The following is a 24,497-nucleotide window of genomic DNA, read 5'->3' as shown; positions in this document are numbered from 1 at the left end:
AGATATGTGACAGCTTGAGCAAAAAAAGGTCTAAGAACAAGAAACATACACCAACATATTTCAGTTTCAAATGAACATTTATCATTTTAACGATATCATTTTAAAGCTTTAAAAATATATTCTTGAACAAGCAATAATGGACCCTTCTGGACTGTAAATAACATTAAGTCAAAAAATAGTGCATCAGAACAATTTGGCCACTCACCGACAACAGTTCAAGTGACAAAGACTGAAGAGTTCCTGTAAGTGGTAGTATGAAGAACAACTTTGTTGTCACAATTAAGTTAAGCTTTTTTTTATACTACAAGTGTCTTCAGATGTTTTCTCTTCTCCGTGCAAAGGAACAAAAATCCCTACTGAGGCATTCACCTATACACAGATATGTAAACACAGTGGCAAAATGTTTTGGTTTTTCCATTGTCGGTTGACAATAAAATATCTTACATTTTAAGTAATACATAATAAACATAATAAAAAAAGAATACATATCAGTACCAAAATATTTTTAAAAAATCTGAACGGAACAATTGAACAATTTAAACATCTAAAACATTCAGGCAAACAATTCTTTCTGTTCAGTGCAGGTTTTGAAATAAAACCCGTTTCCACCACGAAAATGTTCCTGTGAAACATCCTTTCTAAACAGAACTGTACCATTTACACCTTATTTCTAAAAGCATTTCTCTCAGGCTGTAATCTGAGATCAGTGCTCAGTAATTATCAATATCATTCATTGGTACGGTTTTGTATTCCCACATCTAACCCTTCGCTTAAATATGAAGCCATAATCAATACAAAAATATAAAAATATACTGTTTGTATCAAATGTTCTAAATCTGTTAAAAGTGTGAGAATCAAAAAGAAGTAAGCGTTCACAGTAAACACTGATCTCCACGTTCTTACAGCAGCTGCTGATGGACTTATCTCCTCAGTGCTGAGACGACCTCCTTCATAGCTGCTGCTGCCTTTTGCAGCTCCAGTTGTTTCCTTTGTAACTCTGTAAAAGCAACACATTGTCATTTATAAGTCACTGAAGTTCATGATAAAAATGCCAAATGTTGAATTTGTACATCTTTTAAAAAGGTTCAGTATATTTAAAACGGAAGCTGCACTTTATGGCGCTCCAAAATGTTCAAATTCAAATTTCTGTTTGACTGTTACAGACATATAGACGTTGAGACGTATACAGACCATTCCTTTTTTTTTATTCAGCCTTACTATTTTCATAATTTAAATTTCATAGGATGTCACTTTTCATAATGTCACATTTTATATCGTCACTTTTCATACCAGTGGTTTTGTCATCGCCCTCTCACCTTTCAGCCAATCACGTACCACCAGCCTTTCTTAAGCTAGCATGCTCAACCATGGCTCATTTGTCATTTCAGTGTAGTGTGTAGGAATTTGCTTTGATGAGCTCATGACTCAGATAAAACACTTTTGTCACCATTAGTTACCACTAATGAAGCATACAATGATGCAGATGAAAGTCTGGCTGGAGGGTGGCACCAAAAGAAAGGTCACATTGTTAATAAATCTAAAGGGTTTAACCGCTCCAGGCTCCACTACTGAACATCTCAGACTCAGCCTGGGAGGTTACATCAGTCTAAATGACTTTGTCAACGTTAAATGTGTAACATTTAAAATGTATAAGCAGAAATGGAATATAATATTCATTGATGTACTTTCATTAGTTTTCCGCTATAGATGCCACTATATCCTACACACTGGTCCTTTAAGCGTTTACTTTACCTTTCTGCTGCTTGGTCACAAGCTCTGGCAGTTTTCCAGAAGCCTCCATCACTCTCAGTGCAAGATCATAATCTGAGGAGAGAAGAGAGAGTGAGCTTTATATTTCAGAGTTTAAAAATAAATAAGGGGGAAATGTTGTAACCTCCCTCACCCTCCTGGCTGGCCCGGTCTGACTGAATTCTGCTGGAGATATCGTTCATCGCATTAACGAAATCGCCGAAGATGGCCTGCGTGCATCCCGCCGCGTTGCAGCTTTTCCAGAAGCTGGTGGAGTGGATGCCGGGCTCTGGGTCTGTGGGAAGTGCCGCGGGGGAGGAAGGGGAGGAGAGCAGGGACACACAGATGGTTTCAGGTGGATCTGGTGAACTGGCCGTGCTGGTGCACTGAGGTGAGCCAGTCACGTTGCAGGGTTTGGAGCGGACTGGACTGGGAGCGGGCCGGGCGGAGCCTTCCTGTGGGCCAGAGGGTCCGGCTGTGGGTTGATCAGGGACCGGACTGTGGACAGGACTTCGCTCCGGACTGGACCCTGAGAAAAAGAGATGGCTCCTAGGTCATCATGGTTTCATGATACACATTTTGATATCTGCTGTGTGCGTACGCTTTGACACAAGACGTGCACATAAGACATTTAATTAGCAAGTGTTTACAAATGTGTGAACTGCCAAACTCAGAATTAGCATTTTGACCAGTAATCATACACAGTATATCACTATCTTTAATCCTTGCCATCATAATTTCAATCATACAATTCCTTCCACCTTTGAACAGGATTTGTTTCTCTAGAGGAGGCAGGGTGATTTTAACACTGCCTGCACTGGTCAGTGATTTTAATCCTGTCTGGACCACGTACAGTATATGGACAATTTTCCACTTCCGCCCCCGTAATAATTACAGTAATCGTGAACTGTAAGTGCTGCTAGTCCTCCTGTAATTTAAATCCCATCCAGAACTACGTCTTTGTACTTGAAAGTGGAGTTTGTTTCCACAGGAAGAGCTTCTTTTCCTTTCTCTGCTCAGTGAGAGATTTGACTTATGGGTGAAAATGGAGGAGGCGAAAAAAAATTTGATAACCTGATTATGCTAAAACCAACATAGGCCTACATATGCCCTATCTGGGAACCAATACAACATCCATTAGGAGAGCAAGAGTTCATCAAATGGCCTGTGCATGTGATTTTAATGGCCAAGACAGAGTACTGATGGTTGTGATTAAAATCCATTCCCTACTGGGTCAAAATGTACCTTCACTGTGTCTCTTTACAACCTCCACCGGGGAATGTGCAGCTAGTGCAGTCTGAGTCGAGAGTGACTGGGACTCCATGCTGCTCCCCACAGGAGGCAGCAGACTCACTGACTCAGCATCCTGAGAGGAAGCAAACACATTTAATGTCAGCTGTGTTCTGCCAGTGGTGATAATTTACCACATGAGAATGAAAAAACTGTATCGTTTCTGGGATTAAATGAGGCAGACTAATTCAAATTATCTTCAAGAAAGCACAAGTTAACTTTGTGGCTATCAGAGAGGAAGACCAAATCTGCTCGAGGACTAAGTGAGAAATTAGAAGAGCTTGAATGTTCAACTGAGTATAAAGAAAAGATAATAGCATCATTTATAGCTGTTAAACATACAGTTTGAAGGTAAGACATGTTTGACGTTATATGGAACAACTCACTGTTTCATCGTCATCGTCATCGTCTTTATCTTCATCTTTGCTCTCATCCTCCGGTTGATTTCCTAGAGGAGACGGCACAAGTGGGAAGAACATGTGTATATTACTGTATGTGTTTGCTACATTCTCTATATACACTGAATCTGCTGTGACGGCCTACCTGAGGGGGACCCGCTGGGACTCTTGGTAGCTTTACTGTGAATGGAGAAAACAATCCTCTAATGTTATTTGTACACTAGGTGACCACACCAAAGAGAAACTGCACATCTTAATTAGGGAGGAGCGAGTATCTGTTCACTGAATACTGAGAAACCGGAGGATTATTAGAAAAATATTTACAGAACAATATTAGAATTGAGCTACAGAGAAATGTTAAATGTTTATTTGAAATTAGATAATGATACAATTTACTCTAATGATAATTATCCATATCCTAATCCAAAATAAATAATGATAACAATTTGAATAGATTATCATATTAAGTGTTTGTTTACTCACTAAAATTGAAAAACTAAATTGAAAAAAATACTAATCACAAGTTCTGAGCCTTAAATGACGTCTAAAATTATTATTAATTTTCTTTTGATTAAATTACTTTAATAAAGGAACTCAACAGTTATCAAAATATTTTCTGATGATTTTTGCCAAATGTTTTGACAACTGAAAAGCAACAAGTTCTTTCATCACTAGTGAGCTGTTTCTGGTATTTTTGTTCCTTCTAATATGTACAGTAACTGAAGTGAACAAAACATAACCCAGAAATGGGTTGAAGTAGCCAACAAAACAGTAACAGTAACAAAAACTGAACATTTTCAGAACTATTATTATTGTAATATTGCATTACATTATACAGGATGTTAATTTTTCTAAGGTGACACAGTGTATTATTAAAAAATGATTACATGTCGTAAACATGTTAATATTTATCTCACCTGATCAACTGGGGCACAGTCTAAAAGGAGGAAAAGAAAAGAAAGAAAAGACAAGTGAAGATCTGATAGTTGAACATCTGCAGCCTCTAATGTTGATGTTACTGAGGAATAATCAGATATTAGACTTACCTGGGAGTTTGCACTTTCATTTAAATCATACTCTATAGGGGCGAATATCTCTATGTCTGCATTAGGTTCACTGTCATCTGAAGAAGAATGGAAATATCAAATAAATCTCATTGTTACCCCTCTCCTTCTCATTCATACATACTGTAGATTACATTCACTAATGTGTTGTATGAGTGGGTTAACCTGAAGAATCCTCTGTTATTATCCCATTCCAGCTTTCAGCTTTACGTTTAGAGGCGCTCTCTTCCTGTCTGTGACAGAGGAAAGAGATCAGGCTTTAGAACAACACAGCACGAAGTGATAGAGCTGTAAGACACAAAAACCCAAAATCAAACTTAGTGGCTGGCAAATATTTAAACTGTCCACCACTGAAAAGAGTTAGGTACATTAGAAAGAAACAACAAATACTGCATCACTTGTACTCACACACACACACACACACACACACACACACACACACACACACACACACACACACACACACACACACACACAGTTTAAAGACTTGATGTGTAACAGAAGGCTTTTCATGGCACCAGTGTAAAACAGGAATGGCTACATTGAGGCACATTATAAGAATTAACACTGGTATTATAGTTATGCTATATGGTATTTCTCATTGTTATCTTAGAAAACAAGTATGGAGGAGCATACCCACTGATAATATTGTACATGTTGTTACCAAATATTATTAATTTGCAGTACCTGCAGTTTCTGCCTAAGTTTAGCTGTCAGATCAACAACATAGATAATCAAAACGATGCGGTATCAATGATGACACGTGAAGTTTCTTAACAGAAAACTCAAAACAATCAAAAAGCTTTGTGAAACAAGAACTTACTACTACACAACTAATATTCTAACAACAATATATTCACAGGAATGTGGGACAGTATTTGATCCTACACAAGACTTTTATGAAATTGCAACCTGAATTTATAAGTTGCAAGTAAATAAAAAAATATTCAAATAATCATTTGAGTTGTAAAAATGGCTAAAAGCATGAGAAGCTGCTAACTTTACAAAAATGTAAACACTGTAAATACTTATAGAAAGTAAACTTACTTGTCACTGAAACTCAACCGTCTCTGTTTCAAAAGCAGAAACAGAATTATTAAAATCACGAAACCATCGAAAGAAAATAACCTGTATTAAAAAAACTTTATTTGAAGTGACTGAATGAATAATATGTGTACCTTGGTATGCTTCGTACTGCTGGATGAGTTGGAGTCACTGCTGTACGCAGACGGTCCGGCTGCTGTAGAATCACCTGTCAATAAGAAAGATGTTTAACCTGTAATACTAGCATCATTTACACTGGCTTCCTGTGGCACTCAGGATTTAAATATTTACTTATTTATAAGGCTTCTAATGGTTCAGCACCTTAATGCATTTCTGATTGCTTATCCGAGTTCCAAACCATCCCCTTATGTCTTGTAGTGCATGATTACTAAATGTATGGTGACACAGCTTTCTGTTTAATAGTTTTTAAGAAACAGCTCAGGACCAATTTCCATGATCTTGCTTTTAACTCATTTCATCTTCTTTAACATTACTGTGATTATCTGATACTTTTATATCTTTACAGTTGTATGGTTACTAACTTGTTTTTATCACCTGTATTTTACTTATATATGTGTGTGTGTGTGTGTGTGTGTGTGTGTGTGTGTGTGTGTGTTTATGTAAACTGTATACTAAGAAGCACAACAACTTACAACAAAACACATGAGACACGTGTGCTTTGAGGACTTACCGCTGGCGTACCTCTTATGTGATGCAGGAGCATGTTGATCACAATACAATCTATAACACACAGGCCTGGTTGTTACAACGATTAGATACTGATGTTAAGAGCAGATCAGAAACACAGAATTTGGTATAGATTTGTTTGCAAAATGTGAAAATACTTACATAGTAATACTATTAGACAAACTTTCCAAGCTGATATTTCCCTCTGTCTTCTCACAAGTAAGGCAAAATACCTCATGAAAATAAAACATGGATATCATTACTTGGTAAACAGTATGGGGCCAGATAAAGACCTCCTGTGTTTGCAGCACTGTACCAGTTATTTCACCTTTAAATGTTTGGGCTACAGAAAAAAAAGACAAAGATTTCCAGAAATAAATACATACATTAAAAATATTTCTGTACTATTAAAGGTGGTTGCCATTCGCAGATTATTTTGTCGGCCAGTGTTGCCGGGCAACCGTTGCTGGATAAAGTTGTTCTGGATTGCAGCTGGCTGGCTAACCTTGACTTGCTTGCTCGTTTGCGTTATCGCGAGCAAAAGACCATCTGAGTGGATTATGTTAGCTAACGTGAGGATACTAACCAATTGTGTTGATTTTATCCAAAAATAAATGATTTATTGGTACAAAGCAAACGATTGCTTTCAACTAGATAGGAGTGATGCACGGCAGGGGCACCGAACTAACTGCTAGTTAGGCTAAGCTAAACTGGGGTTGGCCGGCCGGTTGTGGCTTGTGTATGAATCCGCCCCTGAAAATAGTACCCAAAAACAGCAATATTTCCTCCTGCTTCAGTGACGTTTGCTAAAAAAAACTCCAGTGCCTACGTGTTTTAAGAAATTACTGAGCCTTTTAGTGATTTGTCTTTAGTCTGCGCACTACACACTTCCATTAGTCAGACCTTAGATGGTCCGGCTTCGTTGGAATCTTCCGAAGTTTGGTGCTCAGAGACGGAAGACGCACGTCTATTTACAGAGTTGTTTTCTGTAAATGAAAAGGAAAAATTAAACACATGTTGTCCACAAACGTGTGTTTACAGGATGTTTACAGGAGCATAAGAACAAATGGCAAAAGTTTAGACCTCCCCACTTGCCTTGTGTTTTTTGATAGTGATAGAAGCAGTACAGCCTGAAGCATGAAAACATACAGAGAGTTTTACAATCAAACCAAAATGAGGGAAAATTATTTCTATGAACTATGTTTTTTCTAACAATTAAACATACTGCCATACAGGTTTTACATTACAAGACTATTTTCTGGACGTACAGGCAAACAGCTATGTTGGACTAACCCATATTTTCCCTTGTCGTCATCCTCAATAGTCTTAGCTCCTTCCTGAACTGCACACGGGTAGTGGTAGGACTTCTTGCAGCGTCTGACCTCACAGCCAGCGGTGGCACCCTTTTTCTTACATTTGCTACACGCCTAACACAGAGTAACACGTAAATACACATAAATATCTTCCATCACACAATTAATGGCAAAAAGTCTATTCACATATGCTGAAATGTCAATAATCATTACCAGTTTGCCTCCTCGTTTCACCTCATTCATCACATCCTCCACAGAGAAACCAAACAAATCATCAAACTCTGGAGAATCACGGCAATAAATACCTGCGGAAAATAACTGTGAGACAGAAACAACATGGGTGAGGACACAATGTTTTGGACAATAACTCTGTAATTCAAAAGATACTTCACTGTAGGAGCAGGATTAGGTTGTGAATGAAGCCTTGAACATATAAAAGGTTTCTTAAATTCAGTTTTTTCTTGTCCCCGATGCTCGGCCATTGTTCTATTAGGCAATTTACCTCACAGAAATCAACCAAATAAATAGATAGATACTTTACTGTCCTTCACAGGAAATGTGTCACCGCAGTCTGTACATAGCTTTAAGACATACATACATAGATACAAGAGACATAGGGACACCACGACATAACAACAAGAATAAACACTCAATGCAGCACATTTAGCACATTTAACCCTCCCTGTCCTGTGCGTAGCACTCACTCACGGCGGTTACTGGGGTGCCTTGTTTAGGGATGCTATGGCAGAAGGTACAAAAGTCCTGCCATAGCGAGCACGTTTACAGGCCAGAGTCCTGTATCTGTGTCGAGATGGTAGCAGTACGAATGATGAGTTGAGGGGGTGGCTGGGGTCGTGTGCTATACTGAGTGCTCTGCGTGTAATGGCTGTATTGTTGAGGTCTGAGAGGTTGGGGGGTGGGAAGACCAAATGCTGACCATTAAGTTTTCAAAAATTAGGAAGGCCTTGTGACCCCCTTTAAAGCTTTGGCGACTTTTTGGGGGTCTCAACCCCCAGGTTGGGAACCACTGGTTTAATGTATAACCATGCATCAGCTCATCAAAGGTCATGTTTGTGCAATCTTTTTCTGTAGTCACTGGTTACTACAGCTGTCAGATTAATGTAGTACAATATTTCCCTTTGCAATGTAGTGCAGTAGAAGACTGAAATACTCAAGTATGTGCACCTCAAATTGTGCTTAATACTTGAGTAAATGCACTAAGTTAAATTCCACCAATGTTAATATAACTTTAAAAAATGTTCTCTGTCCCGGCAACGATTTGAAAATCACTTATGAATTCAAAACCGTGCCCTTCACCGCCGCCATACCCACATCCTGTATGAAGTCAGTGTTTGAACACAATATGTTTCTACAGGAGTTTCTGTTCTGCCTCCATGTTTTCAAACACATCAACAGAAACAACAGTTTAATGGTTCACTGACTGCAGCCCAGTACCAACATTTACTTCCTGTAAGCACACACAGGCTGTTCGTTAGCCCTTAACAAACAATAAACAATGAGTAAATGTTTACCAAACAGTTCTGATGAGCCGTGACTTGATCTTTAGTCGATAACGCTCCGGTTATCTTCGTCTCGTCGGAGCGTTTACAGAGTACGCAGGCCACCGTCCGACCGTGGCCCATCTCTGCCCACTGACAACGGATACACTGTGACACAAACAGTCTGCTGCTGTTGGGGCAGAGTTGCAGACTCTCCGGTGGTCTTACGGTCTTACGGTCTCACACCGGGACTGCTGCTGAGGGTCGTCAACTCAGCCCGTTTGTTTGGTTGCCAGGTTGCATCAGAAATATCCCCCCGTCCAGCTCCCAGAATCCCACGGGTCAGTTCAACCTCTTGGGAACTTCAGTTATTTTTGCGGGAACAAAACTCACGTTGTGAAAACACACAGCCACCATGTATTTAAAGAAAAATGTATATTTTTTATAAATTCAAATTGTTCTATTATATATATATATATATATATATATATATATATATATATATATATATATATATATATATATATTTGGGATTTTGGATTCAGTCTAACTAAATATGAGAATCAGCCTTAAAAACAACATGTGTAATAAACTGTGTAAATGTAGAATTCATTATAAACCCTCAGGTTTCCCAGAGAGGACATGACTTTCATGTTGCCAGGAAGATATTCTTCTAAAAATATTATCCTGTGTATGATGTATGATTCAGATCATAACATTAAACAGCTGCCTTTCTGTAATGTTTGTAATGAAGTAAATGCAATGTTTTACATTCTGTTTTTATTCCAGTATCAACATGATTATCTTTTAATCTTTTTAATTAAAATCTAACACAAACATGTTTTTTATTAATTTCCATACTGGAAAATTAAAAAACGTGTAATTCCAAGATTCAGTTGCTAATGTCTCAGTTCAAAAAGTGAAATCAGATGTGTATTGTATCAATGTATTTGGTCTACTCATTTTGGATATTTGAACAAACTTGGCAACCCAGTTGAACAGTTTCAGTTTCATTTCTGGATCCAAGGACTTCTTCCCTCTCAGCTATCTGAGGCCTTGCCTGCCTTTATGTGTTACATCAGCCTCCACAAATGCTCCAGATGTTTCAGACACACATCATTTCCTTTAGCCGTCGAATAATGCATCAGTATTGAGCTATAAAGAGCGATAATGAGACATTTGTAGTGCAATCAGGTATCAAGCCTTCATTTATATACACACACAAGACAAAAGAGGCTGTGACGGAGTTATCACAAGTCGTTTATGTAAAAAAAATTAGACAAGTCACCAAGTAGTGACATCACCATACTTAATGTACAATATAGCATCTCAAATAACAAACATTTCATGACGGACAGATATTAATGAACAATATCTACATTCAGAACCTCCATGGGGGAATAAGTTAGCGCTATACAATTATCTTTGATTATTCACATGAAGAAACATTTTTAAACTGTAGCGTACACAGAGTTTGACCATGAGGCCCCTCAGAGACCCCAAAAGACAAAAGCTCATACACAAAGTCTGGGCAGCTGGTGGCAGAACACGTTTCTAATGACAACCACAGACAAGTGACAGACAGGAAGACAAAAGGACATTAAGGAAAGAAGAGATGAGAAGCAAATTAAAAAGTGACTAAATTTACCGGTATGTGAGTACCTTTTTTGTTTCTTAAAAATAAATAAACATGTGTAAAGGAAAAAAGCAGGGGGCGATTAGACAGAAAACATTCATTCAAGCTAAACAAGCTGTGCACATTTAATTCTCTCTCCCTCTTTTTTTATTTACAGTAACTGTGGAATTATAAACTCCTGGGTGAATTAGTGCAGACAACTGTCATCCACATTTGATCGCTGATCTTTCTGCACTTTTAATGAGAACACAAATAGATGCATTAACTGAGATCAGTCCCGCTGGCCCATTCATACATCTATTACATTATAATCACAGGGATCCTCTGTTCTTCATAAAAATATACAGACAAGTGTATGACTAGAGGAAGATCACTTTACTATACTGTGATGTATTTATCTATCCAGTACCTGCACTGCACAATTGCACCACAATTAAATCTACAACATGTGCACATGTAAGACATATTATCTTAATAACTGGTGCATGTGCATGATTTTAAAAACTGAAAAAATACAGCTTTCTGTGGAAACCTGACAAAATTCTTATGAGTACCGACGTTGGCAATACAGTACAGATAGCCACATGATGCTAGCAATTCGCAAGGGCAGTTTGGTGATGGAGGAAGTGCTGAGGAGTTCAAGGTTTGATGTCAGAGAAGCTTGTGTAGGTCTCACTGCAGCTGGACGATGTGCTGAGGTTTCCAGAGCCACTGCCTTCTATCAGACACACACAAACACACACACACATAGAGGATTAATGTCAGATGTAGTTCTCTTGCTCTGTTCATGTGTCACACACTTTATTTGGGATAGTTTGAATACCTGAGCTGGTGAGAGACTGGCAAGATTTGGACTTTCCAATGAGCTTTATAAGATTAGCAGCTGCGATCCAGCCCTCCTTAGACGTACTCAGGTTATGCACAAACCTGTATGAACAGACACACGCACACAAAAGTATTATATTACAGAAGTGCTGCTAATTTATCTTTTTCAATTTCTGCAGCGGTGGGGCTGTTTTCTCACCACTGTCCGTCGTCCCCCTCCTTCACCAGCTGTACCATGTCTCCGCTCTTCACTGAGAGCTCTTGAGCGCCGCCCTTCTCATAGTCAGCCATCACTGTATATTTGCCAGCACACTGTTCAAAGTCAAGATTTGGAGATAGAATAGGATTCATCAACTTTGTCAGAAGTTACACAAATCAACAACAAATCAAGAGTTGCATTAGTTCAACTACAACAACAACTATATGTAATATTAAAGGGGTCACTGACAAGCCCATTGACAATTATCACCCTACTCTGCAGATGCCCTCAGCACACTGTCTTTAGTTTACATTATTGTTTTGGTTCAGTCTCCCTGCTCTCGCCAACCTCTTTCCACCCACCCACTGTATGCTACCTGCCTAGCAACTAACAACAGAACAGGCAAAATTAGCAACTAGCTGGTGAACATAGTGGATCATTTAGCATCTACAGAGATAGCTATTTCTCTCAGGAGTTGGTGAAAGAAGAAGAAAGAAGAAAAGCAACTCTGTGTCTGGTGGAAGTGTATATAGGCAACTGTTTGCTGTAAGTAAATGTGAATTATACTGCAGCCTTTATTAAAACTGGAGAGTTAGTTATGTAGAATTTCAATGTGGTAGCTACACTACAGGTGGTTTACACCCTTAATCTATCACGATGGAAAGATATATGAATAGAAATGGTGATAAATAAAATATCTGCATAAAAAAGACAGGACACAGTCACTGAAAAATAACCTTAATAATAACCTTAGGAATTACACTATAGTCTATGGGCAAAGATGACAAATGATCATTATTATCTGATAATGTTACTACAAACACTTGTTTTTGTTTTGTTTTTGTAACTTTGGAGGACATATTTATTCCCTGAAATTTACCTGAAACTTAATCATAACCACTACACTCCCCGACCCTATTGCCAAACTTTATGGACAATGGGAGGTGAGTCCCCCTAATTTGAATGTGTAAACAGATTTTGGTCCCCACAAGGTAACTGATACAAGCACAGATCGGTTAACTTATTTTGTCCCACACAGCGACTCACCAGCTTCTTGCCGTTGTCGTCCTCTGGGTCAGAGTTCAGAGGATCCTCAGCACTGGAATATCCGTCATGCTCCTCTGAGGCATCCAGCGACAGGGAGGCCTTGTTCCAGCCTGGGGGGGAAGGGAAACTCATGTATTTAGTTCACAGCGACAATTAGCTTCAGCTGCTGTCAAACACGTGCGTGACCTTCAGTGACGAGATCTACAAGTGTAAACGAGTGATAGGAAGAACCATAAAAAGCTCTTTTGAACAGAGAAGGAAAAACACCTAATCCCAAGAATCCCAGCATGACACAGTTAGTTTCACAACTATTACCAAAAAAAATCTAAGACTGGGGAGACAGGCATGCACCTCTATGTTTTACACTAACAAAGGAAAAGTGGCAGGCAAAAATTCCTCCGTATCAGTGTGTATTTCTATGATTTTCACTAAGCCTGAAGGGAACGTGGAGATGCAGGACGGCAAAGCAAAACTGAGAAAGACAGAAGGGTTTATAGTAGTGAAACAGTGGGTCCGACCCACGGCCAGCGTGAGCCGGCTGGTGCCAGTGTACCTCTCCACTTTGTCTGTAAGAGACTAGAGGTGCTGAACCACCTGGCCCTGCTCAGGTGGAGAGGGGGAGGACCTGCATCTGAGGAACAGGAGGCAATAGAAACACAGCTAGTCACTCCACCCTGCAGCGGCTACAGCCAATGAAACTCATCACTGTTAGAGACCAAGGCTGCGCTCAAGCATCGTGAGTGAACAACTAACCAGACATGGAGGGTATGCAGATATTGTTTATAGATATTGAAGATTGCAGATATTGTTGCAATACAACATAACTACCTTTGAAGCCAAAAGGTGTGGGGTCACTCTGGCGTTTTGTCTTGTGATCAGGGCTTGTGGGAGATCCTGCCATTAAGTGAGAAAAAGAGTGGTCAGTGATGGTTATTGAAGCAAGAAAGAAACAATGACCAACATATTGATTCAGAAGGAAATGTTTGATGATAAAATGGACAAATGGTAAACCAATAGCTGGATCAGACAGGCTAAAGAAAGGCAGCTAATACAGAGGTAGAAAACTAATTCTAATAAGGAGAGCACCTGCAAAATGCAGCTCAATGTTGTGTAAGAGACCGCAAAAGCAACACAGGCCTTTTTCACTGAAGACATTTTGACATGTGACAGAAGCAACGAATCAAATTAATGATGATTGAATTCCATTTAGCTTCAGTTTCAGGGTCTTGGTATTGTTAACACTTGAATAGATCAGAGGTTAACGTTAATGCTTTTCCCACTGTACAAAGTCAAAGCTGTGAAAAAGGCATTGGGCTGGGTTGAATAAAACCAGGGTCTAGAGCTATGTGATACCTGGTGACAGGAGGATCGTCATGGGTAATGTAAAACTTTTATCGTCAGTAGATGAGGGCTCTGTGGAGGGAAGCATGCAGTATTTGACCCACTGACCAAACATCTTGAAAATATATTACTACTTTAGTTATTTTGTCCCTCAGGGACTTACGTGGAGGAATAGTTCAACATCTAGGTAAAATGCTTTTTCTAACTTCTAATCCAACTCTCAGCAAGAAAGCCAATTAATATATTTCCAAAATATATATTCTTTGAATGACTCAACTAAATGTAAATACAAATACAGAAGATGGTGTGATATGTTGGATATGAAACTGACTGTGGCCAACAGTTACCTTTCTGAGCTTTGAGGTTACTGAAGCCCTGTAAAGTAAAGCGCTTTTTAGCCACAGCAGCTCTGTCTGAGGTAGGGCTAGTCACAGCCTCATCTGACCCAGAGGAAAAACAGGAAGACGGGACGGACAAAAAGAAGGAAAGAAGAGGGTAAGTTAAGCAAGTGTAAAGTGAGAAAAGGAATAAAGACAGAATAAGTTATTTGATTCAGTGGAAAAGACAGAAGTTAACACATGGTTTAATCATCAGAGGTACAAAACAAGTGGAGGGGGTGTCCTCTGTATAATTGGATCACTCTTAGTCTCTGTGCTCACCTTTTCCTGTGGACTTTGGTGAAGAAGAAGAGTTGACATCCGGACTGCAAGGCTCAGCTTTCTTCTCCTCTCCCCTTTTAAAGCTCTTCTGACCAGACTTGAATGGACTGTGGGTGGACAAAAGTTGAACATAGGAAACTCTGGAAACATGGTTCCTAATTATCCACACATTCATTTGAAAAGGTTGCCATGAATCAAAGTGTTCATTTCAACTGTGAGAGATTATAAATGAGGTGGAGAACACAGACTTACCTGAGACTGACTGTTCCACTGGGCACAGGAGGGAACTGGAAAACTGGCTCTGGTGCCCTCTGCTGGCTGGCTGAAACACAGAGAGGGGGCGAAAACACGTCAAAACATCCCTGTTGGAACATTTGCAAAGATTTTTCATTCATAATCATTATTGATAAATTATTAGTGTTTCAGTTTCTGGTTAAAAATGTATATTAGTGTGAACGTTACATTTAGAAATAGGGCACATAATCTCTCTATACCTCTGCACGCTTCCAGCTGGGTTGTCAGAACCTTCCTGATCTCATTCACCCAAGTTGTTTTTACTTCAGCCGTTGGTGCCTGAAATAGGATAATAATATGAAAAAGCTGATTGTAAACTGTATCACGTTTACCACTGTTACCTGGATAGATGACAGTATGGCACAGAGGAATCAGACTTCAGCTACAAAGACAATACTTATTGACATCAGAGCTACTATTCATTTTTATTTGTCAATGTACCTGAACAATATAGACCTCTTCTCTGGAGTTGCACCAGACTTCAAACTTCTTGTTGTCTCCCTTTGCATTCTCAGTAATACCAACAGCACTCATCTGTTAAAAGAGATAGCAAGGAAATAATGTAAAACATGTTATAAATACAAATAGATTAGTAGAGAGGCAGTATAAGAGACAAATGCTGCAGAATTGTAACATTGTAGCTGTAGAGGTGCTCACATTCAGGGACTGTTTGAAACTGTATGAAGGAGCTTTCTCGTAGCCCTCCCCGTTCTCCTCCCTCTTCTTGCAGAAGAGCAGGGCCTTCTCGTGGAGGAAGAGGTGCCTCTGCATGGGCTTGAAACGGGCCAGATCCTTGACCTTGGCATGACCTTTCTTGTGCTCCGTCCACACGCTGAACGACCCCTGCATCAGCAGCTTGCCCAGCTCACTCAGATTACCCTGAGAAAGGTTAAAGATGCTGTAAGATACAGCTGAAGGGCTGCATACCGCAGTGTCTGTATTCTGACCGATCTGTCTGTCCTCTGAATAATGTGTATTTTCATGGAAACAGTTGCCTTAAGTATGTGTTCCTGTTTTCTAATAAAATATTAAGCCTGTCTATCTCATAGACAGGCACTTCATTTTACATAATGAGGGGCCTGTCTAATTTGTCTCACTTTCCTGTCCTCACGTCACTTTCCTCCTTTATCTTCATCCAACCTTCATGAATTAAGTGACAGTTAAAGTGTTAGCCTCTTTATCACTCATGAAGAGACAAATTAAAAGAAGAAATATTACATCAGAAACAGTTTAATCTCTTTGGTCTTTGGTCCAATGTAGTCACAGAATGAACAGATCTCTGTGTGTGTTTGTATTATGTTACATGATGCTTTTACAAGCAATGAATTCAGAATTTCAAACAATTGCCTCTAGCTACACCCACAAACAAGCTGTTCTCCCTTTTTGTATCCCTCTTTCTTTGTTGGTATTTTCCTGCTTTAAATTCCAATATGGTGCTATTCCAGGACAGATCAGTGTGGCTTTTGCACAACATCATATTTGAAATGCTATGCTCAAAATGTCTTACATTTCATGTAATTGAGCTATACAAAGCATATGCTCCCTTGTTTATTGTCTTACCTCATATCCTGTAATGGCAATGAGGTGCATGGAGTCATTGACAGCCTTGAGGATGCCTAAGATGGAGGTCAGTGCCTCCTGCAGGTCATCGGCTCCCTCACAGCTCTTACTGTACTTCAGCATTTCCTGTTATCAGAAACACAATAAACATGCAGTTCAAAGCAATGGCTGAAGAACAGAAATCCCACTGAAAAGGGAGTTCAACGGTCCAACTGATTTGTGGCCAGTATCGTAGTAGCGTACCTTCAGTAGCAGCTGATATTTGGTAATCCTCTGAACAGGCTTCAGCAGGTAGGAATCTAAGCCCAGTTTATGCTCCAGCTTTTTCTGACACTCCTGATGGAAATCAAAAAAGAAAAGGATTGTGTCAAATAAAAGTGAAGAATAATTACTGAAAAATTTGAAGGTGCTGACTGTCTGTTCACCTGGAAGAAGGCGCAGTCCGAGCACTGCCTCCACAGGCTTTCGGAGCGAGGCTTGTTGTGACAGTACTTCTCATAGATCTGCAGGTCTGTCATCTAGAGGAAGATAGTGGAAACTTTTTTCAAGACACCTCTTCCTCAGCACAGTTGGATTCACATCTCTGTGCTGAAAATCTCATAATTTACTCACCCGCTCCAGAAAACACCTTCCAACCAACTCTGGACAGTCGGTGTACTGCTCCAGCTCCCTCAGAAATGTCCTGGAAACCACGAAATGAAGAAAAGACGATGAAGAATGAGAGTAAAAACAGAAAATAAATGAATAAAATGCAGATTAGCTTTAATGGCTGACACTGTGTCAAGTCATGTTGCATTAATATTATCAATGACAGGTAGATGGCGCTCCTTTACCTCCTGTGGAAGTGGTAGATTTCTGGCATGTTGCCAAAAAGAACCTCCTTTTTGTTTTGCAAAGGAGCAGGTATGAGGGGAAGCATCGCTGGGTTATCCATCTCAGAGGCATATCCCTGTAAACACACAAAAACAAAACATGACATTCTGGACACAAGTGAAGGACAGAAGAATAAACATTTTGTGGCGTGAATAAACACCTGCAATACGCAGAGCAGCTCCTCCACATAGGCCCTCTCAGTTTCCAGCAGCTCGTTCATAACGTGCCTGTGGACAGACAGAGAATAGAGAGTGAGACAGCTAGGAAGGCAAAAAGAGAGATCAAATGGAAAATTTGGGGGCAGGCACACTCAGAAAAGGTAGATGCACAGCTCCATAGATAATGAGGGAACTGTTTTCACACAGTCCATCTGCCGTGTAATTTGATTACAGATGAAAGAGTGACGGCTGATCCCCCACCTCCTGAGCACTGCCAGGTTCTCTTCCTCCTCTGACAGAGAGGCATGTCTGCTGTTACTGTCTCCGTTCTGCAGTTGGCCATTTCCCTGGAAGAAAAAAAAACATCAGATCAAAATGATAAGGGACAGTCAAATACAAACTTTATAGAACAACTGGACAGACAGATCGACCAGAATTAGTAATCAGTCAGACAGTAGTCCACTCACTTTCTCACAGTTGTTCCCAGAGTTTGTCTCTGAGCAGTTTTTCTCCTGTTGTGCTCTGTGTGCTGTGGCAGGGGAGAGTGAGAATGAATAGAATAAAGGGAAAGACCATGTTTAACTGTTGCAGTAATAAAGCTGTAAACACACCATGGGAATTTACACAATTTGTTGTGCAACAAAATACTTGAAATTATATGGTTATGGAATTGTACCAATCTGACATATACCATGTTTTTTATTACAGTAGGTATTAAAATACTTTTTAAAATATATATATAAAAATGTATAGCCCTTGTTTAACTGCGGCTTCATTGTGCTGATAGATTTAATAAGAATTTCAGAACTGATGTTTATGCTAGTGTCCTGTTGTAGCTACAAATTCTAGACATTAAAAGTAAAGCACCACTTATCGGGTTAAGGTCTTGAAGATAAAACAACATTTTTATTTTCTGGTCTAGAGGATTTCCTGGTTTAACATTTTGTTCATAGAACTGTTAAAATGAACAGGAGTTAATATTTTCATATACTGAAAAGAAAAGCCTGTCATAAAAGTCCTTATGAATGCTACTGTTCACTATTAAAACTATAACACACAGACCAAAAGCCATCCATGAGTGTATGCTTATGCATGCTAAGAAATAGTAGTAAGTAGAACTAAGTACCTCAGTAGTTGTAGCCCTCTATAATTTTGGGGTTATTTATATCTACAATGAAAGCTTTTAAAAAGTAGCTATAGTATAAGTATAGGCCATAAATGATATCCACATTATCCATTTACTCTGTGTTCAATAGCTGTGGAAAATGGAGTCTAAATTTAGAGTCTGATACTGTACATTTAAGGGCTACACATAATGTGAATAGCATTATAATGAAGAGCATAAAAGGCTCTAGAAACATGTGAATTGGCTCTGCATTGTGTAAAATAAGTGGTGTGGATGTCGAGGGACTGACCAGGCGAACTGAGAGGGGATTTAATGAAGGCTTCTGGTCGGGGGGCTACCGGCTGCACCGGCCTGGTCTGTTTGGCTGCTAGCTTCTTCAGGCTGACCCTCCTCTTGTCAAACATCTCCTGCATGGACGTCTGCTTCTGGAACACCTTTTCCACTTGGTCCTGAAGTTATCAGAGTAGTGTCAATCTCCAACATGTGCTGTAACACCTAATGCTTATTTCATTTTTTTTTTGTCAGCATTATAATTATTATATAAGTGTTTATGTGTCTATTATTTCAGCCAGTGCTGAGAATACTGGCAGCTTTTACATCTGACAGTGTGTGCCACAGGCTTCGATATTGCAGTACCTTTTGTGGGTTAGCTTTACAGTATAAAAGATCATCTTGATTGCTTTTGCTCAGTTGGTTTAGAGAGTTTCTCATAATTTCATCTTAACAGATAACTGAAAGAACAATGCAAAATAACTCCCACAACATGTTCAGCACATTTAATCTTTGGTTGCTTGTCTTACCCTCAACTGCTGGTTGAGCACTGCCTCATATTCTCTCCAGATGGTACTGAGGTCTGTCAGTTGGTTCTGGCCTGCGTTTTCCAGGTAACGCTCCAGCTCCTGCAGGGCTAACTCTGCCCCCTCATGTGATTGACACTTGTCTACTGGCTGAGAGGCCAGCAGGTATATACCATCATCAACCCATTTAGAAGCCTGGGGGGACATCAGAGGAGGAATAATCAGTAAAAAAAAAAACAAGACCTTGTAAGTACGATGGGAGAGTGTGTGTGTGTGTGTGTGTGTGTGTGTGTGTGTGTGTGTGTGTGTGTGTGTGTGTGTGTGTGTGTGTGTGTCATCTTTGTACCCTCTCCAAACAGCGGTGCAGCTCCATGGCTTTGATGAGGTGCTCCTTCTTGGCCTTCAGGTTGCTGCTCACATTCTCACTGATCGCTCTGACCTCGCTGCATTTGGGCTGAATGGAGTCCTCGGCATAGTGGGAGTTCTGGATCAGTTCATCACCCTCATGGGCCAACAACAAGGCTCTGTCCAGCACCTCCTGTGGACCAGTGTGGAGTGCTAGTTATTAACTCCATCGGTCTTCCTTTAAACTATTATTCTTTTTTACCAAATTCAGTTCATATCTGGATGAGTTTGGATTCTGAAACCTGTTTGTTATTAAATAAATCTAATACAGTTTTTCTATAATGGTTGTCATTTTTTTTGTAGCCAAAACCTATTTGACATAAACTGCCATAACTCTTGAATGAAAGAGTCCAATAACAATCAAAATGTAAGGAATTATGCACCTGTTCTGCAAAATGTGATGCTTTTTTTCCCCACAGGAATACAGAAATATTTAAATAACTACGCTATGTGACTTTTAACACAATTCTCCTTTTTACAAAGCCCTGGATATATTAAGTACTACCCCAAAATTATGGCCGCCATCGGACAAATCTGCATTATTGAAATGTGAATTTTGATGCAGATCTGGATCCAGATTAACATAAAATATTAATAAATATATAAAAATGTTCTGATTTTGCAGCCTTTGCAATGAAACTATGCTCTGTCAGACCTTTTTCAAGAAAGTAAAGTAAGATACTTTTATATAGACCTGAATATTATTGTGATAATCAGATTATTTTGTGATAGTGACAGGCTCACTGTAGTCTGTTTTATCCCACTTTCAACACCAACCAAATACATTCATTATTTGGCACAAAATGTAAATCTCCTGCTGAAAAACGTCTTCTAGACTTTCAGACTGACTGGAGACTGACTGAACTTAAGTTATATGATTAGATGTAAAACAGCACTCTATATATGTATTTAACAGTGATTTGAAACAGAAATGGTTATACAATAAACCCACATTACAAAGATAGTATTCATCTATTCATGCAACAGTTAGACAAAGCTTTAATTGTGAGTGGTTGGGTATTACTTACACAGAGTCTCTCCTCATAGGTGTGTAGTTCACAGAAGATATGGTCAGCGTGGGCTGGGCTGATCCCCACCTCAGAGAAGGTTGCAAGTTTCTCAGACACCTGATCCAGCAGAGCCCTCACCTGCAGCAGAAATTCCACAGTCAGTTTACAAGTTTAAAAAAAAATCATAGGGACTCTGCTGAAGTATGGACAAGCTAACCGGCTCCATCTCACCTCTCTGTAGTTGTGCTCAAAGTAGCGCAGTTGGAGACACTGCTCCAGTTTGGTCTGATGCCTCACCCAGAACTCATCGAAAGCCCTTGCTGTCTCATCCAGCTGAGACAGCAGTCTGAAAGAGGAGCAGAGAACGAGATGGGGGACAGGAATGAGATCGATTGAAAGGGGCAGTTGAGTAAACCAAAAGCAGTGGGGGGAGAAATTAATAGAGTATGAATGCAGTGGGGATGCTGACTGAGATATTTGCATATTTCATTTCTGTGTGTTTGCATGTGTGCATGTCATGAGGTAATGCCCCCTTGACATGGCAATCAGAGCCCTCAGTGTTGCTTTAAATACCATGCTGACTGACCTCAAAGCACACTGCGTTGCCAACTCTCATTCCAACTATACTGACAGCAGAGCTGAGACAGACATGAACAAATCATCTGCCACCAACAACAAATTAAAAAAAAGTCTGGTGGCTTTAATCTTTGTTACATGAACTGATAGGCTGAAACTGAGAGGCTGAAATGCAACAAACAAAAATGAAAATATTAAACTGAGAACGTTTGGCACATTTGCTCAATAAATTATTTAAATATATATCAATTAACATAATACATTTTATAATTATTTTCTTCAACTTTCTATTTTAATAATTCACTTAACATAGCATAACCTAATAAAGAATGCTTTATATTCAATCTGTGAATAATTACAACGTCACAATAAGTAGTTTTGACACCTTAATATTTCAGTGTCAAAAGTTAATAATGCGTAAATGTAACCATAATCATTTTTATTTGATTATATGCTATGTATAATGTTGGAACCTGGGCTTTACATATACATTATCACTTCGGTTTGTTTGTGTTATTTTTGTTTTTTTTCCATCCATACAATTTGAACACAGAGTCTGTCTTTAGCAGCCATCCTGCAGCTCTATCAGCTCTCTAACCTTTGCACAGTAGCCAGGTTCTCCAGTTCGTCCTGGTTCATGTTGTGGTCGGGGTCTCGCACTACAGGCTCATTGATGCTCTCCAACAGCCTGCTGCCCTGATCCAGAGCCACCAGCAGATCCTCCTACAGACAGATGGAGTGATATATACATACTTAATGTGCTGTACACATAGATATATAGAGAAGTAATGTATTGGTATGTTAGTAGTGTTACCTTCATTTTGTCTTTCTTGCTGGTGTGTGTGCTCAGCAGGATGGTTGTGGCCTGGATTTCATTGGGGAGTTCAGTTTCAGCCAGCTCAGTCCCAAACGACTGAAGGATCTGTGCTGTTCTCTTTACCATCAGTGCAAAGCCTTCAATAGCCTGACACATACAAGACACAACAAAGATTATCAGTATGCACGCTCATGATGAGAATAAAGTCGCTTTTTACTGGCTGCATATTTTGTTGCTGTTGTGCTTTTCTTGATTTTACTCTGATTTCATAAAAAAGTAAAGTACATGCTTTTACAAGGACTTATTTCACCATATGCATTCATCTATTAATAAAGTGCCTTGTAATGGTGGTGTAGGACAGTGTTAAGTTGTCCATGCTGGCCACTGAGGTGGTGTATATAGTGTACATACAGTGCGGTGAGAGATCCACTTCTCATGGCAGTACTCCTGCGTTCCCCCGAGTTCCTGGGTCAGCTGTGTGCGGTCGATGTAGGAGTGCAGCTCAGTTATTGAGCTCAGCATGATAACCTGAAACACAAACACCTGAACTATTAAGTACTTGATGATAATTATATTAATTAGCATTTTATGAGCAACTGCATTCAAATCTTCTTTCCTCAACCATCTGAATTGGGCTTAAGAGGCAAGTATATAATGTTTCTAGATGATTTCAGAGGAAAGAGTCACTGTACGCACCGGCACCTTCATCTTGAACTCATCCTTGTTGAACTTGAAGAGGATGTCAGAGAGTGTACGCTGCAGGAGGGTGGTGGGCCTCAGAACCAGAACCAGCTGGAGGTTTCCTGGGAAGGAGCCCTGAAATGAGATAGTAGATGGAGACTGTCATTTGTGCAACAGAGCAGACAGGATCCTCCTCCGCCCTGAGTCAATTATACATCACTCTTCAGCAGGAAATGTTATTTTCTTTCTGCTGACAGACTGCACTTTCTATGTATTATTCCATCCCTTTGTCTGTCCCTGTGTGTCCCATGTGAGAACTCTCACTCAAACACATTCAGGCATGTATGTGGAGTACAGGAGAATGCGAAAGATGTGGGGGATGCAGGGCACTGTCCTGTGGCAGGGACATTAATCTTCATGCCCCTGAGATACTTCTGCATGAGTAATGAGGTAGAAGGAGTTGCCACCAACTCATACATGTGTATGCAGGCACATGTGTTCAGGATTTTCTTTACCCAGCTGGCATCCTTAAATTAGCACAGTTTTGATTCATTTGTTAATATGAGGTGATGCACATGGATACATTTTGCTTTTGCATACTCAGCATAAAGCAAGATGTCGTAACTAAAAGAATCTTTTGCTAGATGCTGTCGGAGCATGCTTATTAATCGTCCTCATATTTACTGTACTGTGCTATGTGGCTACCCCACACTCAGCTTAGCCAATAGAACCAATAAAATGGCAATTAAAATGTCATGATTGACACCCACTGACAGAGTCAGTACTGCTGTGAAAGCAGTTGGATGATGGTTGAGCACAGACACTGATCTCCCCTCCTGAGGCAATGCAATTGTTAATGCAACTTTAATTAGCTAATGACCTAAACGGCCGATTCGCAGGATTGGCCGGCATTCCCGAGTGAACTGGGGAACGCTGGTCTAAGCAGAAATGACAACTTATACATCGTTAATAAACCACTCGGGTTAGGCACTGTTAATGGAATTAATAAATCAATTTAGTGTTTGTCCTTGCTGACCTGCCAAGGCCAGGAGGAAGCACTGTGGAAATGTCCGCTCACATGTGCTGTTTTTATAACGTGGTAGTAGGTGCTACCGTACAATGAAGAGCTACTATATGGAGTGAAAATATGGGTATTGGTTTCAAAAATGTTGTGCAGCACACCCATAAACTGGCTTCCTCAAGGATGAGTCTGGCAAGAGTCTTTATTTTCCTTATTGACAACAAATCCCATGAAAAGATCCAAATTAAAAAACTGATCCTCTTTGATCCTACTCACAAGTATTTCATGTGTAGTGTTATATATTATTCCTCTGTATAGCTCTGTTGTCATCCAACAACTATTAAAAACACATTCATGATATATTCCTTTATTTATTAATCTAAAAAACATTTGGGGGGCTTTTATTGCCTTTTATTGACAGCTGAAGA

At 39.6% G+C, this 24,497-nt stretch overlaps 2 protein-coding genes across 16 annotated transcripts in view; both read right to left on the bottom strand.

Annotated features, from left to right (window-relative positions):
• Positions 1 to 58: 58 nt before the first annotated feature.
• phf11 (PHD finger protein 11) lies at positions 59 to 9,349 on the bottom strand. 5 transcript variants are annotated; one of them, XM_051403871.1, is made up of 18 exons: positions 9,078 to 9,349; positions 7,759 to 7,863; positions 7,526 to 7,659; positions 7,328 to 7,362; positions 7,136 to 7,218; positions 6,395 to 6,465; positions 6,237 to 6,301; positions 5,680 to 5,753; positions 5,549 to 5,571; positions 4,667 to 4,734; positions 4,484 to 4,560; positions 4,355 to 4,374; positions 3,583 to 3,617; positions 3,426 to 3,487; positions 2,995 to 3,115; positions 1,904 to 2,278; positions 1,753 to 1,824; positions 59 to 997 (listed from the first exon to the last, which is right to left on the bottom strand). In XM_051403871.1, the coding sequence occupies exons 1-18, from the start codon at positions 9,186 to 9,188 to the stop codon at positions 921 to 923; spliced, it is 1,608 nt and encodes a 535-aa protein (XP_051259831.1). In that variant the 5' UTR covers positions 9,189 to 9,349; the 3' UTR covers positions 59 to 920. The 5 variants fall into 5 exon arrangements, with proteins under 5 accessions (XP_051259831.1, XP_051259832.1, XP_051259833.1 ...); XM_051403872.1 differs by having other exon boundaries at positions 6,237 to 6,286; XM_051403873.1 differs by lacking the exon at positions 6,395 to 6,465 and having other exon boundaries at positions 6,237 to 6,249; positions 9,078 to 9,348.
• Positions 9,350 to 10,286: 937 nt separating this feature from the next.
• The window catches only part of mcf2lb (mcf.2 cell line derived transforming sequence-like b), a 31,894-nt gene continuing 17,683 nt past the window's right edge, over positions 10,287 to 24,497 (bottom strand). For 5 of the 11 annotated variants that reach the window (XM_051404579.1, XM_051404580.1, XM_051404570.1 and 2 more), the window contains 30 exons: positions 23,064 to 23,183; positions 22,779 to 22,895; positions 22,365 to 22,514; positions 22,149 to 22,273; positions 21,206 to 21,320; positions 20,993 to 21,112; positions 19,906 to 20,097; positions 19,563 to 19,754; positions 19,052 to 19,211; positions 18,104 to 18,165; positions 17,898 to 17,983; positions 17,639 to 17,705; positions 17,439 to 17,554; positions 17,218 to 17,287; positions 17,031 to 17,123; positions 16,849 to 16,941; positions 16,606 to 16,731; positions 15,703 to 15,924; positions 15,487 to 15,579; positions 15,246 to 15,324; positions 15,004 to 15,073; positions 14,752 to 14,858; positions 14,440 to 14,532; positions 14,105 to 14,164; positions 13,580 to 13,645; positions 13,305 to 13,382; positions 12,752 to 12,861; positions 11,705 to 11,817; positions 11,504 to 11,607; positions 10,287 to 11,398 (listed from right to left, as the gene is read on the bottom strand). In XM_051404579.1, the coding sequence (XP_051260539.1) occupies positions 11,319 to 11,398; positions 11,504 to 11,607; positions 11,705 to 11,817; positions 12,752 to 12,861; positions 13,305 to 13,382; positions 13,580 to 13,645; positions 14,105 to 14,164; positions 14,440 to 14,532; positions 14,752 to 14,858; positions 15,004 to 15,073; positions 15,246 to 15,324; positions 15,487 to 15,579; positions 15,703 to 15,924; positions 16,606 to 16,731; positions 16,849 to 16,941; positions 17,031 to 17,123; positions 17,218 to 17,287; positions 17,439 to 17,554; positions 17,639 to 17,705; positions 17,898 to 17,983; positions 18,104 to 18,165; positions 19,052 to 19,211; positions 19,563 to 19,754; positions 19,906 to 20,097; positions 20,993 to 21,112; positions 21,206 to 21,320; positions 22,149 to 22,273; positions 22,365 to 22,514; positions 22,779 to 22,895; positions 23,064 to 23,183 (3,279 nt within the window). In that variant the 3' untranslated portion in view covers positions 10,287 to 11,318. The remainder of the gene's footprint in view (positions 11,399 to 11,503; positions 11,608 to 11,704; positions 11,818 to 12,751; positions 12,862 to 13,304; positions 13,383 to 13,579; positions 13,646 to 14,104; positions 14,165 to 14,439; positions 14,533 to 14,751; positions 14,859 to 15,003; positions 15,074 to 15,245; positions 15,325 to 15,486; positions 15,580 to 15,702; positions 15,925 to 16,605; positions 16,732 to 16,848; positions 16,942 to 17,030; positions 17,124 to 17,217; positions 17,288 to 17,438; positions 17,555 to 17,638; positions 17,706 to 17,897; positions 17,984 to 18,103; positions 18,166 to 19,051; positions 19,212 to 19,562; positions 19,755 to 19,905; positions 20,098 to 20,992; positions 21,113 to 21,205; positions 21,321 to 22,148; positions 22,274 to 22,364; positions 22,515 to 22,778; positions 22,896 to 23,063; positions 23,184 to 24,497) is intronic. The other 6 variants (XM_051404571.1, XM_051404572.1, XM_051404573.1 and 3 more) reach the window with 6 other exon arrangements.

Source organism: Dicentrarchus labrax, unplaced genomic scaffold, assembly GCF_905237075.1.
Source record: "Dicentrarchus labrax unplaced genomic scaffold, dlabrax2021, whole genome shotgun sequence".
Taxonomy (NCBI): Eukaryota; Metazoa; Chordata; class Actinopteri; family Moronidae; genus Dicentrarchus; species Dicentrarchus labrax.
This window is presented reverse-complemented; position numbering and strand designations above follow the sequence as displayed.

Excerpts from the sequence above, each read along its gene's own strand:
- phf11 (XM_051403871.1), bottom strand. The coding sequence starts at position 9,188 with ATGGGCCACGGTCGGACGGTGGCCTGCGTACTCTGTAAACGCTCCGAC. Across the intron at positions 4,561-4,666 it reads AATAACAGAGGATTCTTCAG|ATGACAGTGAACCTAATGCA; the intron begins GTTAACCCACTC and ends ATTCTTCTTCAG. Across the intron at positions 4,375-4,483 it reads ATGAAAGTGCAAACTCCCAG|ACTGTGCCCCAGTTGATCAG; the intron begins GTAAGTCTAATA and ends TCCTCCTTTTAG.